This window comes from Drosophila santomea, chromosome X, assembly GCF_016746245.2.
Source record: "Drosophila santomea strain STO CAGO 1482 chromosome X, Prin_Dsan_1.1, whole genome shotgun sequence".
In the NCBI taxonomy this organism is placed as follows: Eukaryota; Metazoa; Arthropoda; class Insecta; order Diptera; family Drosophilidae; genus Drosophila; species Drosophila santomea.
Window position 1 is genome coordinate 18,372,923 of NC_053021.2, and position 12,935 is coordinate 18,385,857.

At 52.2% G+C, this 12,935-nt stretch overlaps 1 protein-coding gene across 1 annotated transcript; it reads right to left on the reverse strand.

Annotated features, from left to right (window-relative positions):
- Positions 1-317: 317 nt before the first annotated feature.
- Positions 318-12,915, reverse strand: LOC120455705 (cubilin homolog). Its single transcript, XM_039642113.1, has 15 exons — positions 12,818-12,915; positions 12,468-12,758; positions 12,100-12,283; positions 11,146-11,898; positions 10,327-11,079; positions 9,578-10,273; positions 7,772-9,508; positions 7,553-7,715; positions 7,124-7,488; positions 6,378-7,059; positions 3,991-6,317; positions 3,419-3,913; positions 1,554-3,347; positions 802-1,477; positions 318-718 (listed from the first exon to the last, which is right to left on the reverse strand). Exons 1-15 carry the CDS (start codon positions 12,913-12,915, stop codon positions 423-425), a joined length of 11,310 nt encoding a protein of 3,769 aa, XP_039498047.1. The 3' UTR covers positions 318-422.
- Between the last annotated feature and the right edge of the window lie 20 nt (positions 12,916-12,935).

Consider the following 12,935-nt stretch of genomic DNA (forward strand, 5'->3'; position numbering starts at 1 on the left):
GTTATAAATAATAAGCAAAATATGGAATGTTATACCTTTGAAAACTCGTAATGAAATTTCCAATCGATTGGTATTAAAATTTCACCACTTTCAGTTTTTGGCAATTTTTGCAGATTTTGATGAAACCGAAATTCACAATTTTGGTCATAAAATAATCCGTTCTTTTACCACAACTTTTAAAATAGTTATCTGAATATATAATGACATATATCGTTGTGCTCGTAATAAAATATCCAATCAAACTGTGTTCAAAAGAAACAATTTTTTTTTTGACATTTCCCTATTTTTGCCAAAATGCTTTTGGCCAAAACATTTAAATAATAGACCAAAAACGGATTTTTTTATTTTTTAATGAGGACTAAAAAGGTTTTATTTAGATGTATTTATTGCAATAAAAATGAGTTAATTGTTGGATTTGGATTTCAAGCTTTTGGATACCAATTGTGTACGAAGAAGTCACGCGGATAATCGCCGTTCAACAAGTACCTGGGTACTCGAAAGTCGGAATAGACCCCGGCAAAGCGGATCACCCAACCGACACCATCGTAGTTGACCGTCTTGTGGAAGCGGACGAGCAATTCGCTGCTTTGGCTCTTGTAGTACCCTGGTCTGTCCTCGCCACAGAAGCGTCTCATTTCGCGCTGTTTTCCGGCTGCGGACTTCTCCAGGATCTGCAGGTAATCCGTGTGACAGGTAGTCTTCGAGCCCAGATTGAAGACTAAACAAAAGATGATTCAAAACAAAAGTTACATAATTAAAATTAATTAAGGTCCAGATCGTTGAGAATAAGTACCAACTCACCTTTGAATATGAGGAATACAACATTGTTACTGGGCACCCGGATGAGCCACTGGCAGTTGGAGTTATTGCGCACATTGGTCGGATAGAAGGGATTGGAGAAGATGCCCTCGGTGTTGTAGAACTGACCACCGCAACCAGGACCCTTCTCCACCGGGCTGGCCAAATAGGTGAGATCCAGCGAGGTCAGAAACGAGCCGGTCTTTATCTGCAGCCGCAGTTCATCCGCATTGCTGAACAGGCTCTTGCCCGTGTCCACAAAGGAGCAGACGCGCTGCAATGTGCGATTCGTCCTGTCGAACACCTCCAAATTCTCCACTTCGCAATCGAAGCTGCCGAATATCACCTCGTAGTAGTACAAACTCAAGGTGTGATTGGGTGGCGCACGTATAAAGATGCTGCAATCGGATGACTGTGATATATGCACTCGACCCTGCAGGCCATCGTAGTGGCGCTCTCCGTTGGAGCTGAGAGCGACCTGCAATTGGAATCCGCCATGCTGCTCCAATCCCTTGGACCGGAACTTCAGATACAGCTCGTTGGACTGGCCATAATAGATGTCCGGCTTGACATTGCCGCAGTACACGTGCTCCATGGCAAAGCCGTAACCGTCCTGCCTGGAAGTCTGGCCATTGAAAACCAGGTCCGAGCTCAATCCCTGCTCCAACAGCGGTACATCCTGGATGGGGGAAAAACGATGCGATAAATTCACAGATACACACAAAAAAAAAAAAATTAAGACTATTTCAATTCACCTCACTATTGTAGATTTTCAAAAAGTCCTCCACACAGCTGCCGTTCTTATTCGGTGCGTGGAGATCGAAATTGATGAACTGCACCCGCAGCAGGGAATCACCCTTGATTTTCCAGAAGCAGGACACACCATTGGCGTAATTGCCACCCGGCGTCCGTGTCGGAGAATTAATGGTGACCTCCTTGATGCCGTCCGCGCTCAACGTAATCTGTGAACTGCCGCATAGCCGGGGCACAGCATTGATGGTCACCTGGAAACCCGTATCCGTCACCTTCTCATCGGTGACGAAGCGCATGTAAAGCGTATGCCTGGTGCTTCTCAGCGTGGGCGGCTGGTTTTGGCCACAGAAACGCCCAATGATATCGGCAAAGGTACCGCCACCATCGCGCAACTCCACATAATCACTGCCGCATCCGTTCGAATCTTGCACATGGAAGTTGCTGAACTCCACGCTGATCTGCTGATCGGGATTCACTTGGAATATGATGTGGCAGTCCAAGTTGTTTTGGTAACCGCCAGCATTGTTGTACTTGCTATAGACATAACGCGACGATCCGTTCAGCGAGATCGTCTCATCGCAATTGGGCATCATGCGCACCAGGGCACGGAATCCATTCGAGGGAATCCACTCATTGGAGAAGCTGTGTATGATGCCGCGCTCTTGTGGAATACTGATCAGTGGCAGATCCTCGGTAAAGCGACCGCAGAAGCGACCCCATCTGTAGCGTGGATCCGGCGTGGAGCCGGAGAAGACCTCGACGCCATCGTAGGCACAATTCATGTTCGCCTCAAAATCGATGGAAACGAACTTAATGCTGAATTTGTGACCCGCCGGTGCGGTTAGATTCCAATAGCAATTACTGAGCGGCGGCAGTTTGTTATCCGTATGCTGTACGGGTGATTCGACTATTGATGTTTGCGTGATAATTCCACCGCACAGACGGCTGGTATAGCGGAATGTGAATCCCTTGCCGGAGTGACTGTCATCCGTACGGAATAGTAGATTAATGTACTCCTTGCCCCGGTACTCGTGATTATGCTTCACGCCGCAGAGAACGCTGCGTTGCGGTTCCTTGTCCTTATCCTTGGTGGTCACCGTCAGATTGTCGAAGAGGCAAATGGATATGGGCGCCTGTTCCAGATCGAAGTTAACAAAGCTGACAAGGACACCGTCCATCGAGGAACTCCTGGGCACTATTGTCCAGTTGCATTGCAAATGCTTCTCATAGCCAACCGGATAGCCCGGACTGGAGAGCACCTGTTCATCGCTGTCGGCGTACAGCAGACCACCGCAATTCCTTTCGAACTTGACCAGGAAACCATCGGCCACCGTATCGCCATCGGAGCGGAAGATTAGCCGGAGGTACTGCGTCGTGGTGTTTATCATCTCCGGCGGATCACGTCCGCAAATCCTCTGCAGATCGGTCCAATTGCCAGTGTTTTCGACGCGCTGCTGAACGAGCAGGTAATCCTTGGTGCAACCAGGACTGTCCTCGATGTAAAAGCGCCCATGGAACGTTAGACCAATGTGGTAGCCCGTCGTCGCCTCCACCTCCCAGATGCACTCCACATTGTTCTTGTACTGCTCCGCAAAGTCAATGGCCCTGTAGGGATACACCAACTTGCCACCGCATCCAGAACCATACTTGACGGACACATTGAAGATGGCATTGGGCGAGTAGCTATCGGAGTGGTACTCCAGGAAGAGGCCTCGCTCCACCACCATGGGCACAGCAGTGGCCTGATTGCAATACTGTCCCAGCAAAGGTGAGTTCTGATCGGGTCCATTGTACACCTAAATCCAATGCAATGTATGTATATATAAGCATGTACAATATCATGTCCAAGAAAGTTACGGAAACTTACCTTAAGATAGTGATGCAGGCACGGGGATTGCGGAGGTTGTATGGCCAGGATCGGTGCTGGCAGATTGACACCATATACCGACACCTCCAGCTGAATGTCCTGGGGCAGCACTTCGTCCTCGCCACTGGCATCCGTATAGGGTCCAATGGCCCAGGCACAGTCAATGGGACGCAGCAGCGACTCCATTCCCGATGGCTGATGCAGCGTTATATTATCGCCCGGTTCCAAGTCAACGACTCCGCCGCAGGCCTGCATGCTGTAGCCCAGCACCAGGTTGCTTAGTCCGTTGCGGCTGGATGCCGAGATGACCATTTGAATGTTGAATGGCACCCGGATGGCGGGCAGGGGCTTGCCGGGAACGGGTGCCTGGTATTCGCAGAGAATGCGCTGCATCAGTCGCTCGTTCTGCTCCAAGCGGTAAAACTTCAGCGGCGATAGCATGGCGCAGAGATGTGTATTCCCCATCATCACAGAACTGGTGTTGTACTCCTTCACCTATAAAAATGCGATCAGAATTCATTTGTTCATCGGTAAAATGAACAGTTCATTTGCATTTACGTTCATTGACCCACCTGAATCAGCACGGTGCTATTGATCATCGGTTCGATTGTGTAGCTGCAGTAAACCGGATTGCTGTTATTGAACCGCTGCAACTGAACCTCCTTTTCCACATTTAGTCCCAACGAGACGCGCTGGCAGCTACTGGAGCCATAGGCACTGAATCGCAGCTTGATACCATGAATCTGAACGATGGGCAGTAGGAAGGCATCGATGCCCATGGTGTTGTCAGAGGAGAGCACCTCCGCCGGTGGATTCCTGCTGTAGCGTCCCACGATGGACTGCATCAGGAAATCGTTCGCCACGGTCAGACGACCACGGAAACCAATTCTGGTTCTGTTGTTCTCCACCGTGCCCATGTTAAAGTCGAGTATCTCCAGGCGCACCCTCCTGCCCTTGGGCACCTGCACGTGCCACACACAGTGCATGGGATGGGGCACGCCCATGGGATAGCCGGGTGTTTGGAGAACGCCCAACGACGCGTAGATGGTCTCGCCGCATCGCGAGCCCAGCGTCGTGTACTTGAAACGGAAGCCCTGACTCTCCGCCGGTATGCCATCGAGGAATCGGTATCGGAATACGATCTTGTTCGTTTCACTCATCAGATGCTTCGGTTCATCACCGCAGAGTATCATTGTGTCCACGATCTTCTCCTCACCGTTCAACCCAAAGGCATCCATCTCCTCGAGCAACAAGTGATTCCGCTGCGAGCAGCTACCGTTCACCAGTGCGGGTATCTGCATGTGTTCACCCATCAGATCGATGGTGTTGCCCACCTCCAGTTCGATGGTGTACACACACTCCTGCAGCCGATTGCCATCCTCGTGTATCATGAGGAGTTCCCTTGACGGCGATGATATAACTCCCTCCGGACTCTGGAACGAGCCACCGCATCGGGCGACACTCACACTGGCATTGAAGCCCATGTGGGGCTCCGAGACATCCGTGAAGTAGCGTATCCTCAGCTGATTACCGCTGGAGTAGATCGTATCCGGCTTACGTTTGCCGCAATAACGACCGATTTCCGTTTTCAGCTCCGTACTGCCGTCATTGACCAAAACATATTCCCGTTCGCATTCCTTGGTCGCTTCGGTGGCGTCCAGCAGATCGAAGGCACCCTGAAAATGCAGCATGATGCGGTGTTCTGGTGGTGCTTCCACGATCCAAATGCACTCGGAATGCGGATGTGGAAGATTCGGGTAATATGGTGAGCTGATTAACTGCATCTCGCCGGAGGCGGACAATCGAATGCGACCGGAGGTGGTGTAGCGCAGCTCCTCGAAACGGAAGGAGACCAGGAAGCGGGGTGGACTCGCAAAGTGGAACTTTATGTAGGCCTTATTGGAGGTGGTGTTCAGGACCTCGTGTGCGACATCCTCACAGTACTTGCCGCGGCCCAGGAAGGGTGAATCTTCATCGTTTCCATTGCGTAGTAACAGATAATTCCGGCAATCACTCGTTCCACTAGCGGCATTGTTCAGCAATTGAAAGTCGGGGAAATCGATCTTGATCCTTCGCCCCTGGCGCACTTTAAGCGTCCACACACAATCCTGATTTGGTCGCGGACTGAACTTCAGTATCTCCGTAATGTTGACCAGACCATTGGAGGCAGTGATCTCCGAGCCGCAGGCCGTGCGCACAATGCCATTGAATCCCGTTTTATTCACACTGGCATCCGTCACGAATTCCACATTGAGATACGGCGTTCCGTGAAAGATGCGCTCACTCGGCTCCGTGGGCAGGGTGCATAGCGTTCTCAGCTTCGACCAGTTCTGCAGATCGTTACTACTCTGGATTCTAACATAGTCAGCAATGCATTCGTCGCTAAACATCTCCAGATCGATTTGGCTCAGTGTGAGAACGGCATGCATGGCCACATTCGAGGGCACCAAAGTCCAGGAGCAATGTAGATTCTTCTCGTAGCCATTGGGATAGCCTGGCGAATGGAATCCAATGACCGACCGATCGATGGTAATCAACTGGTTGCCACACTGGCGTGTCCGCTCCTCCGCCGTGCGATTCGAGCGCAGGGCCTCCTTGGATAAGCGATTCCAGTTGAGCTGGAAGGGACCACGGTTGGCCATGAAGTAGAGCACATTCGTGCTGGAGATGATGGGTTCGTTGACGCTGGTCACTTGGATGCGAGCACCAATATCCGAATAGCCGTCGTAGAAACGCAAATGCGGTTGATCCAGATCGCTAAGATATTGCAGGGATACCTCCACCACGTACTCCTTGTCCACGGTAATCCGCCAGCTGTACGGCTCCGCACCCTGGTACTTGCTCGGAAAGTGCGGCGACTGAATGGTGCCATCCGTGCCATTGATCTCGTTGTGGTGCTCTATATGGAGGGCATAACAATTAATTCAAAATCCCAAAAAGGGGGCACTCATACACTCACCGTAGTTATAGGAGGCCATGAATCCCTCGCCCACATTGTCGTCATCGCTCTTGAACTTCATCCAGATTGTACCGCGCGAGTGAATGACACCGGGCACCTCATTGCCACAATAAACGCCAATCAGTGGACCCCTCTCCGACTCTTCTCGCACCTCCAGATAATCCCGATTGCAGCCATCCGACTTCTCCAAGTCCATCGACTCCAGTGTGAGACTTATGGAATTACCCATGCTGGCTTCCAGCAGCCACAGGCACTCAATGTTTGGCGGATACGAGGCGGGATAATAGGGTGAACTGAATTTGCCCGAGAGTGCGGTGTAAACGCTGCCACACGACGTGTCCATCATCATGTAGTGTCCCTCGAACTCCTCCACCAGCTGGAGCGGCACACTGACGGTCAGTGCCTGGCCATTGGAGATCAAGGCCGGCGGATGCGAGCGACAGAACTTGAGACGTGGTGTACCCACCGGCTCCGTACCCTCGTAGATCTTGACGCCCACATCGAGGCAATCGCCTTCGGTGGGATACTGCTGGTCGGCATCATCGCGCAGCTTCACATGGGTGGGCGTGAAGATGATGCGCTTGTTGGCCTCTTGGGCTTGGAATACCCACAAACAGGTCTCGTTTTGCGCCGCCTGCCGCGACATTTGGATGTAATCAAACACGGATTCATCGACGTTTATCTGGGAGAATAGAATGGAATATAGAATTCATAAATTTATTGTTAGAGGAGCGGAGGAGTAATACCATTTGGCCACAGGACTCGTGGAAATGCAGCCGGAAGCCCTTGCGCGAGACCGAATCATCGCTGACGAATCGCACCACAGCCATATTGGATGAGGAAGACAGCAGTGTGCTACTGTCCTCCTCGTCGCCGCAGACCTTGAACAACCTCTGACCCTCCGTCTCGTCCTCCGCCAGATCGTACGCCTCCAGATAGTCCCAGTTGCAGCCATAGCCTGACTCCAGCTCCAGGTCGGACATCTCGAAAACGATCTGGTGATGCGGTGAGACCTCCACCTGCCACTCGCACTGACTGTGCGCCGGATAATTGAGCGGATAATTGGGCGATTCGATCATTCCGTTTCGCGCCGTCAGTTTGCCACCACAAGCTGTGGATGTTAAAGTTATATTTCGATTGTAACAAGTGCATAATACTATTGTATCAATACTCACTTGCTTTCACAGTTCTGTAGGTGGCCATGAAGCCACCACCGTTGTGCGAATCGTCGGAGATGAAACGCACGTGCATCCTGTGACCAGAGCTGGTGATCACCAGTTTGGGCGTGGAGCCGCAATGTCGCTCGTGTGCTTCCACCGAATCTCTATGGTTGGACACCTGGAAACATTGGTTAAGTATCTCAACTGGTGATGAAGCCAAGCCCATCATCTTACCGTTAGCGCATCCTTGGTGCAATTGGGACTCTCCTCGAGATTCAGGCCATCGATCGTCAGTTCGACGGAGCTATTTTGCTCGACGGTGATCAGCCAGTAGCACTCCAGATGGTTGGGATACATTTTCGGATAGTTGGGCGATTGGAAGGAGCCCTCCGCGCCGCGCAGCTCCTCCATGCAGCCATCGATGCGATAGTCCAGCTGAAAGTTCACATTGCTGGCATTGTGGACGACGGTCACCAACTCGCCACTAATGTTCACCGCTTGCGGGCTGACTATCTCCTGGACATTCCGTCCATCGATAATGTACAAGCCGCCGGGTATGTTGGCGGTGGGCATATGCTGCTCGTGCCGCTCCAAATGGGAGATTTCGACGAGTACGCGATTGCCCTTGGGCGCACGTATGGTCCAGCTGCAGTTGATGGGTATTGTCTCCCAGAATGGTTCCATGTAGTTCAGACTCTCAATGGTGCCCGTGGTGGCCGTCAGGTTGCGTATACAATTCGCCTTGTAAGATAATCGAAAACCGCGATATGTGTTGGAAACATCGGTGTCGAAGACAATGGTGCCTTCATTATTATCCAGCTGGATGATCGGATTGGTCAGATCATCGTACAAGCAGAGTACTTTGTCGGCACTCTGGTTGGGCAGCCTAATGCCCGAGTAGATCTTCACGCTGTCGTAGTAGCAATTGCTCAAAGCCTCCACTTCCATGTCCTCGACAATTATCGAAATACCCGATCCGGGATGCACGTAAATCCGCCACTCGCAGTGCGCCAGATTGGGATACGGATTCGGGTATCGGGGCGACGTGATGACTCCCGTATTCGCACGCAACCGTCCGCCGCATCCGAAGGCAAAGGCACGCCAGCGTAGCCGGAATCCACGACCATTGATCGCCGTATCCGTGTGCAGGATCAGTCTCATCTCGTGACTAAATGCTGGTATCCGTGTGGGTATATTCCGGCCACAGAAGGTACCGATTAGCGGGGAATCTTTGCCGCCTCCATTCCTTACCTCCAGATAATCGGCTGAACAGTTCGGCGATAGCTCCAGGTCAAAGTTCTCCAGCTGAATCTCCAGCTGGAGATCAATCGAGCCGGTCAAGTGCCAATCGCAATCCAAGCCGGCTGAGTAGTTGGCCGGATAGTCCGGTGAGGTTAGCTCACCGCTGGACGCATGGATGTGACCGCCGCACTGGGCGCGTTCCTCGAACGTGTAGCTCAAGTCAAAGCCACCATCCGAATCGCTGTAGTCCGACACAAACTTGATGACCAGCTGACGCGAGTGGCTGAGCAAATCCTCCGGCACTTTATAGCCGCAGTATCTGGCCATCGGTTTGCTCTTCTCGTCGCCCAACTGGGCACCCAGGCTATCATAGATCTCCAAATAGTCATAGCTGCAGTCCATCGAGCTCTCCAAACGGAAGCTGTTCCAGTGCAGCCGGATGGCCTTGTTCGCCGGCGCCATTATCACCCAGTAACAGGTGGCTTCACTGGCATAGATGTCCCCATCCACCGGCAGCCGGATGTGATCGCCGGAACGGGTGTGCACTCCACCGCACCCATCGCTGCCGCTGGGCAGCGATCGATACTCGAACTTGAAGCCACGTCCCATGCTGTCCGCATCCGTGGCCAGGTGGAACTGCAGGTAGTTGGTATGGCTGACGAGCTCCTCCGGCGGCTGATTCTTGCCGCAATAGGGTCCCAGGATCTGGCGGTTTAGTCCATCGTTGATCTGTGTCGGAAAAGCGATGCGGAGGTAATGGTAAGTATATGGTAACTATGTGCCTTGTTTGGGACTCACTCTCAAGTTGGTGGTCAGGCAGCCATCGTTGTCGTCTTCGTCGGTCTCGCCACTGGTCAACTGAAAGTCGATCCTCTTCAGACTGATCACCGTGTTGGTGGCCGTATTAATGGTATAGGTGCAGACACGATCCGATCTGGTTAGATTGGGATAACCAGGTGAGGTAATGATGCCCTGGTCACTGTCCAGTTTATAATCGCAGGCCATCCGATAGTTCAACTGGAAGCTGCCGGCACGGGCATAGAACTTAATCTTCAGCCGATTGAATTGCGATGTGAAGGCAGGTGGATTCAAACGCGCTTCATCCGAACCGCATATCTTCTCCTGCAGAATGCTATTGCCCTCGTCCGTGATGTCCAGCACCTCTAGGCAGTCCAGCGAATCCAGCTCCAGACTCACAAACTGTATGGCAATCTGCTCTCCCACGGCCAAAAGGATTTCGTACTCGCAGGAGACACCACCTGGTTCCGAATTGGCTGTGGATGATTCAGAAATGCTACCCTGCTTGGCGGAGTAGACACCACCGCAGCCGGGCACACGCTCCTCTACGGAATAGTGCAGCTGGAAGCCAGTATCGCTGCCCTCGGCATCCGAGTGGAAGTAGATCTCCGCCAGGTGGGTGGGCAAGAGCAGCGGTGCTGGCGTTCCGGTGGTGCAGTATTTGGCCAGCTCACGTCCGGAAATCGTGTCCCTGATCTGAATGATGCATGGTAACTAAAGAAACCTTATCAAATTGCAGCAAAACTCACCAGGACGTAATCGAAATTGCAATTCTCGTGCAGTTCCAGCTGCAAACTGAAGAAGGTCAGCTTGATGCGTTTGGTGGTGGGCGCCACCAGTTGCCACCGGCAGTCCCGATTCTTTGGATAATTTCCGGGTGATCCCGGCGAGGCGAGTGTGCCATGTGTGTCGAAATTTAAACGACCACCGCACTGCGGCCGTATGGAGTTCCAGGTGAGATCGAATCCCTCTTTGGCCGTCGAGTTGTCGGATCGGAACCACAGATAGAGTTGATTGCCAGAGGATACGATATTGCCGCCATGTGGTAAATGGCTACCACAATAGCGTCCAATTATCTGCGCAGCCGCCGAACGGCCATCGTTGATCTGCAGCCAATCGTAGCGACATTCCGTGGAGTCCTCCACATCAAAGCTCTGGAATGTGACATTCACCACCAGCGATTCGTTGGTGCGAATCACCCAAGCGCACTGGGCATTATGCTCATATCCAGTGCCACTCGGCGGATACTGAAGCCTGCCACTTGGGGCACTCAGCATGCCGTTGCAACTGCTGAAGCGGGTGTCGCAAAGTCGCCCTCGGTAGCCCGGCAGACACTGGCAGACGAAGAGATCGCCACTGGTGGTGGGACGACAGCGACCACCGTTCTTGCAGGGCTGTCGATCGCAAGGACTCGGCAATGGCTCACAGATGGGCGGGCGGAAGCCACTGGGACACAGGCAGGTGAAGTTTGAGGGTCCGGCATCCAGGCAAATGCCATCATTCTAAACGGGGATTTCAAAATGTGGATTATAAATGCTTAAAGAAGAAACCCTTTGAGCGCAACTCACCAGGCAGGGATTTCCCAAGCAATTCGTGGTCGTGCCATTGACACAGCCATTCGGACCGTATCCCGATCCCACCATGCCCATTGGACATCTGCAGGATGTGGTGGCGGAGATCAAAAAGCAGCTGGCCATCGGATAGCAGGGATTGTTGCCCGCCGGACATGACCTTGGCGTCTGTCCAGTTTGGATGTCGTAATCCTGGGGGCTTCGCTCGCACTTGCGCCCATCACCGGTCCAACCGATGGGACACTCGCCGCAGTGATACGATCCATAGGTATTTATGCAATCCACCTTGGGACTGAGACTGCAGCCACCGTTGTTCGTCTGGCATTCGTCCAAGTCACGGCAACTGACACCATTTCCCGTCAAGCCGGCGGGACAGGGAGCACAGGTGAAGCTGCCCGGCAGATTGATGCAGTTCGTGGAGCAGGGCTTGTGGCCAGCCGAATCGCTGCACTCGTCCACATCCTCGCCACAAATGGGCGTCAGGCCATTGGTCTTCCAGCCCTGCTCACAAATACAACGATAGCCGGCATCGTCCGCACTTGGCACACACGAACCATGGCCACACAGCTCCCAGGCACTGGACTGCGAGCAATCCGCCTTGCGCTGGGTGCAGTGCATCCCATGCCAACCCGGCTGACAAAGGCAACTGTACGTGCCGAACTGATTCTGGCACTGTCCGCCATTCTGGCAGCCCAGATCGGTGCCCTCGTACAGTGCGCACTCATTGACGTCCAACTCGCACTTGGTGCCCTGCATTTGAAAGAAGGTCATTTGGTCATTGCTCATATGCTAAAGAATTCGCGTTCCTCTATGACAATATAAGGTTATTTGCAGTTCAGTAATCTATCACTCCCTGCTACAGAATACTCGTATGTGCTGTTACCACCTGAGACGCCCACTAATACGCCCCTTTTTCAGTGGACTATCATGAGGATTCGTGTGTATACCCACCTCGAATGCCGAGCGACATTGGCAGCGGAATCCGGTGTAGGTGTTGTAGCAGGTGCCTCCATTCACGCACGGTCCACTTGCACAGCTGTTCACCTCCAACTGGGTCTTAATCCGATCCACCTGGTTCTCCACCACTCTAACTCGCGACTGTAGTCGCCGTATCAGAGCCATCGATCCGCGGGTCCTGTTCCAAACGAAAAAGTAAACCACTTGCGTCTTACGAGAAATGTACATAGTTGTTCTGCTTTTTGACCCATGCGATGTAGCATACATGAGGATAAGCACATTAAGGTGCATCCCAATTTTCGATGATCAAACAAACTGTACTTCCAGAGATCGAATAGGCTCATATCCCTTGTAATGCTCACCTGTTTAGCTGCAGTCGCAGCATTGCATTCAAACCATTGGCTCCAAAGGCTCGCCTATTAAAATCAGCCAGCTGTTCCGCCAGCTCTCGCGTGCCCACGAAATCATCGCCGGTGTTCCACTCATCCTTGCCACCGGTTCGCTTTTTGGAGCCATTGGTGGCCAGCAAGAGTTCCATAACATCCAACTCCTCGTTGATGGTGAGTCGCGAGTTTCCGCTCAGTCGAAAGCTAATATTGCGATTTGCTCCCGATTCAATTATCAAATTGCCATCTTTACTTATAATTTTCGGCCTAAAAGCAGTTGATATTAGTGGAATGCACCACCACATTAAACGTTTACGTGTCCTTACGAGTTGACAAAACCATCAGCATAAGGCCAAGTATCTGCGATGATCGTTAAGACTGCCCAGCACAACAGGAGTCTGCTCCTCGCAGCTCCTCCTCTCATTTTGTCACTTTCAAAGAGCA

What these genes read in the sequence shown, in the direction of transcription:
- LOC120455705 (XM_039642113.1), bottom strand. Translation starts at nt 12,915, where the DNA reads ATGAGAGGAGGAGCTGCGAGGAGCAGACTCCTGTTGTGCTGGGCAGTC. An exon ending in GCCTGACCACCAACTTGAGA is followed by an intron (nt 9,509 to 9,577) that starts GTGAGTCCCAAA and finishes TTTCCGACACAG; the next exon opens with ATCAACGATGGACTAAACCG. An exon ending in ACGAGTCCTGTGGCCAAATG is followed by an intron (nt 7,060 to 7,123) that starts GTATTACTCCTC and finishes CTATTCTCCCAG; the next exon opens with ATAAACGTCGATGAATCCGT.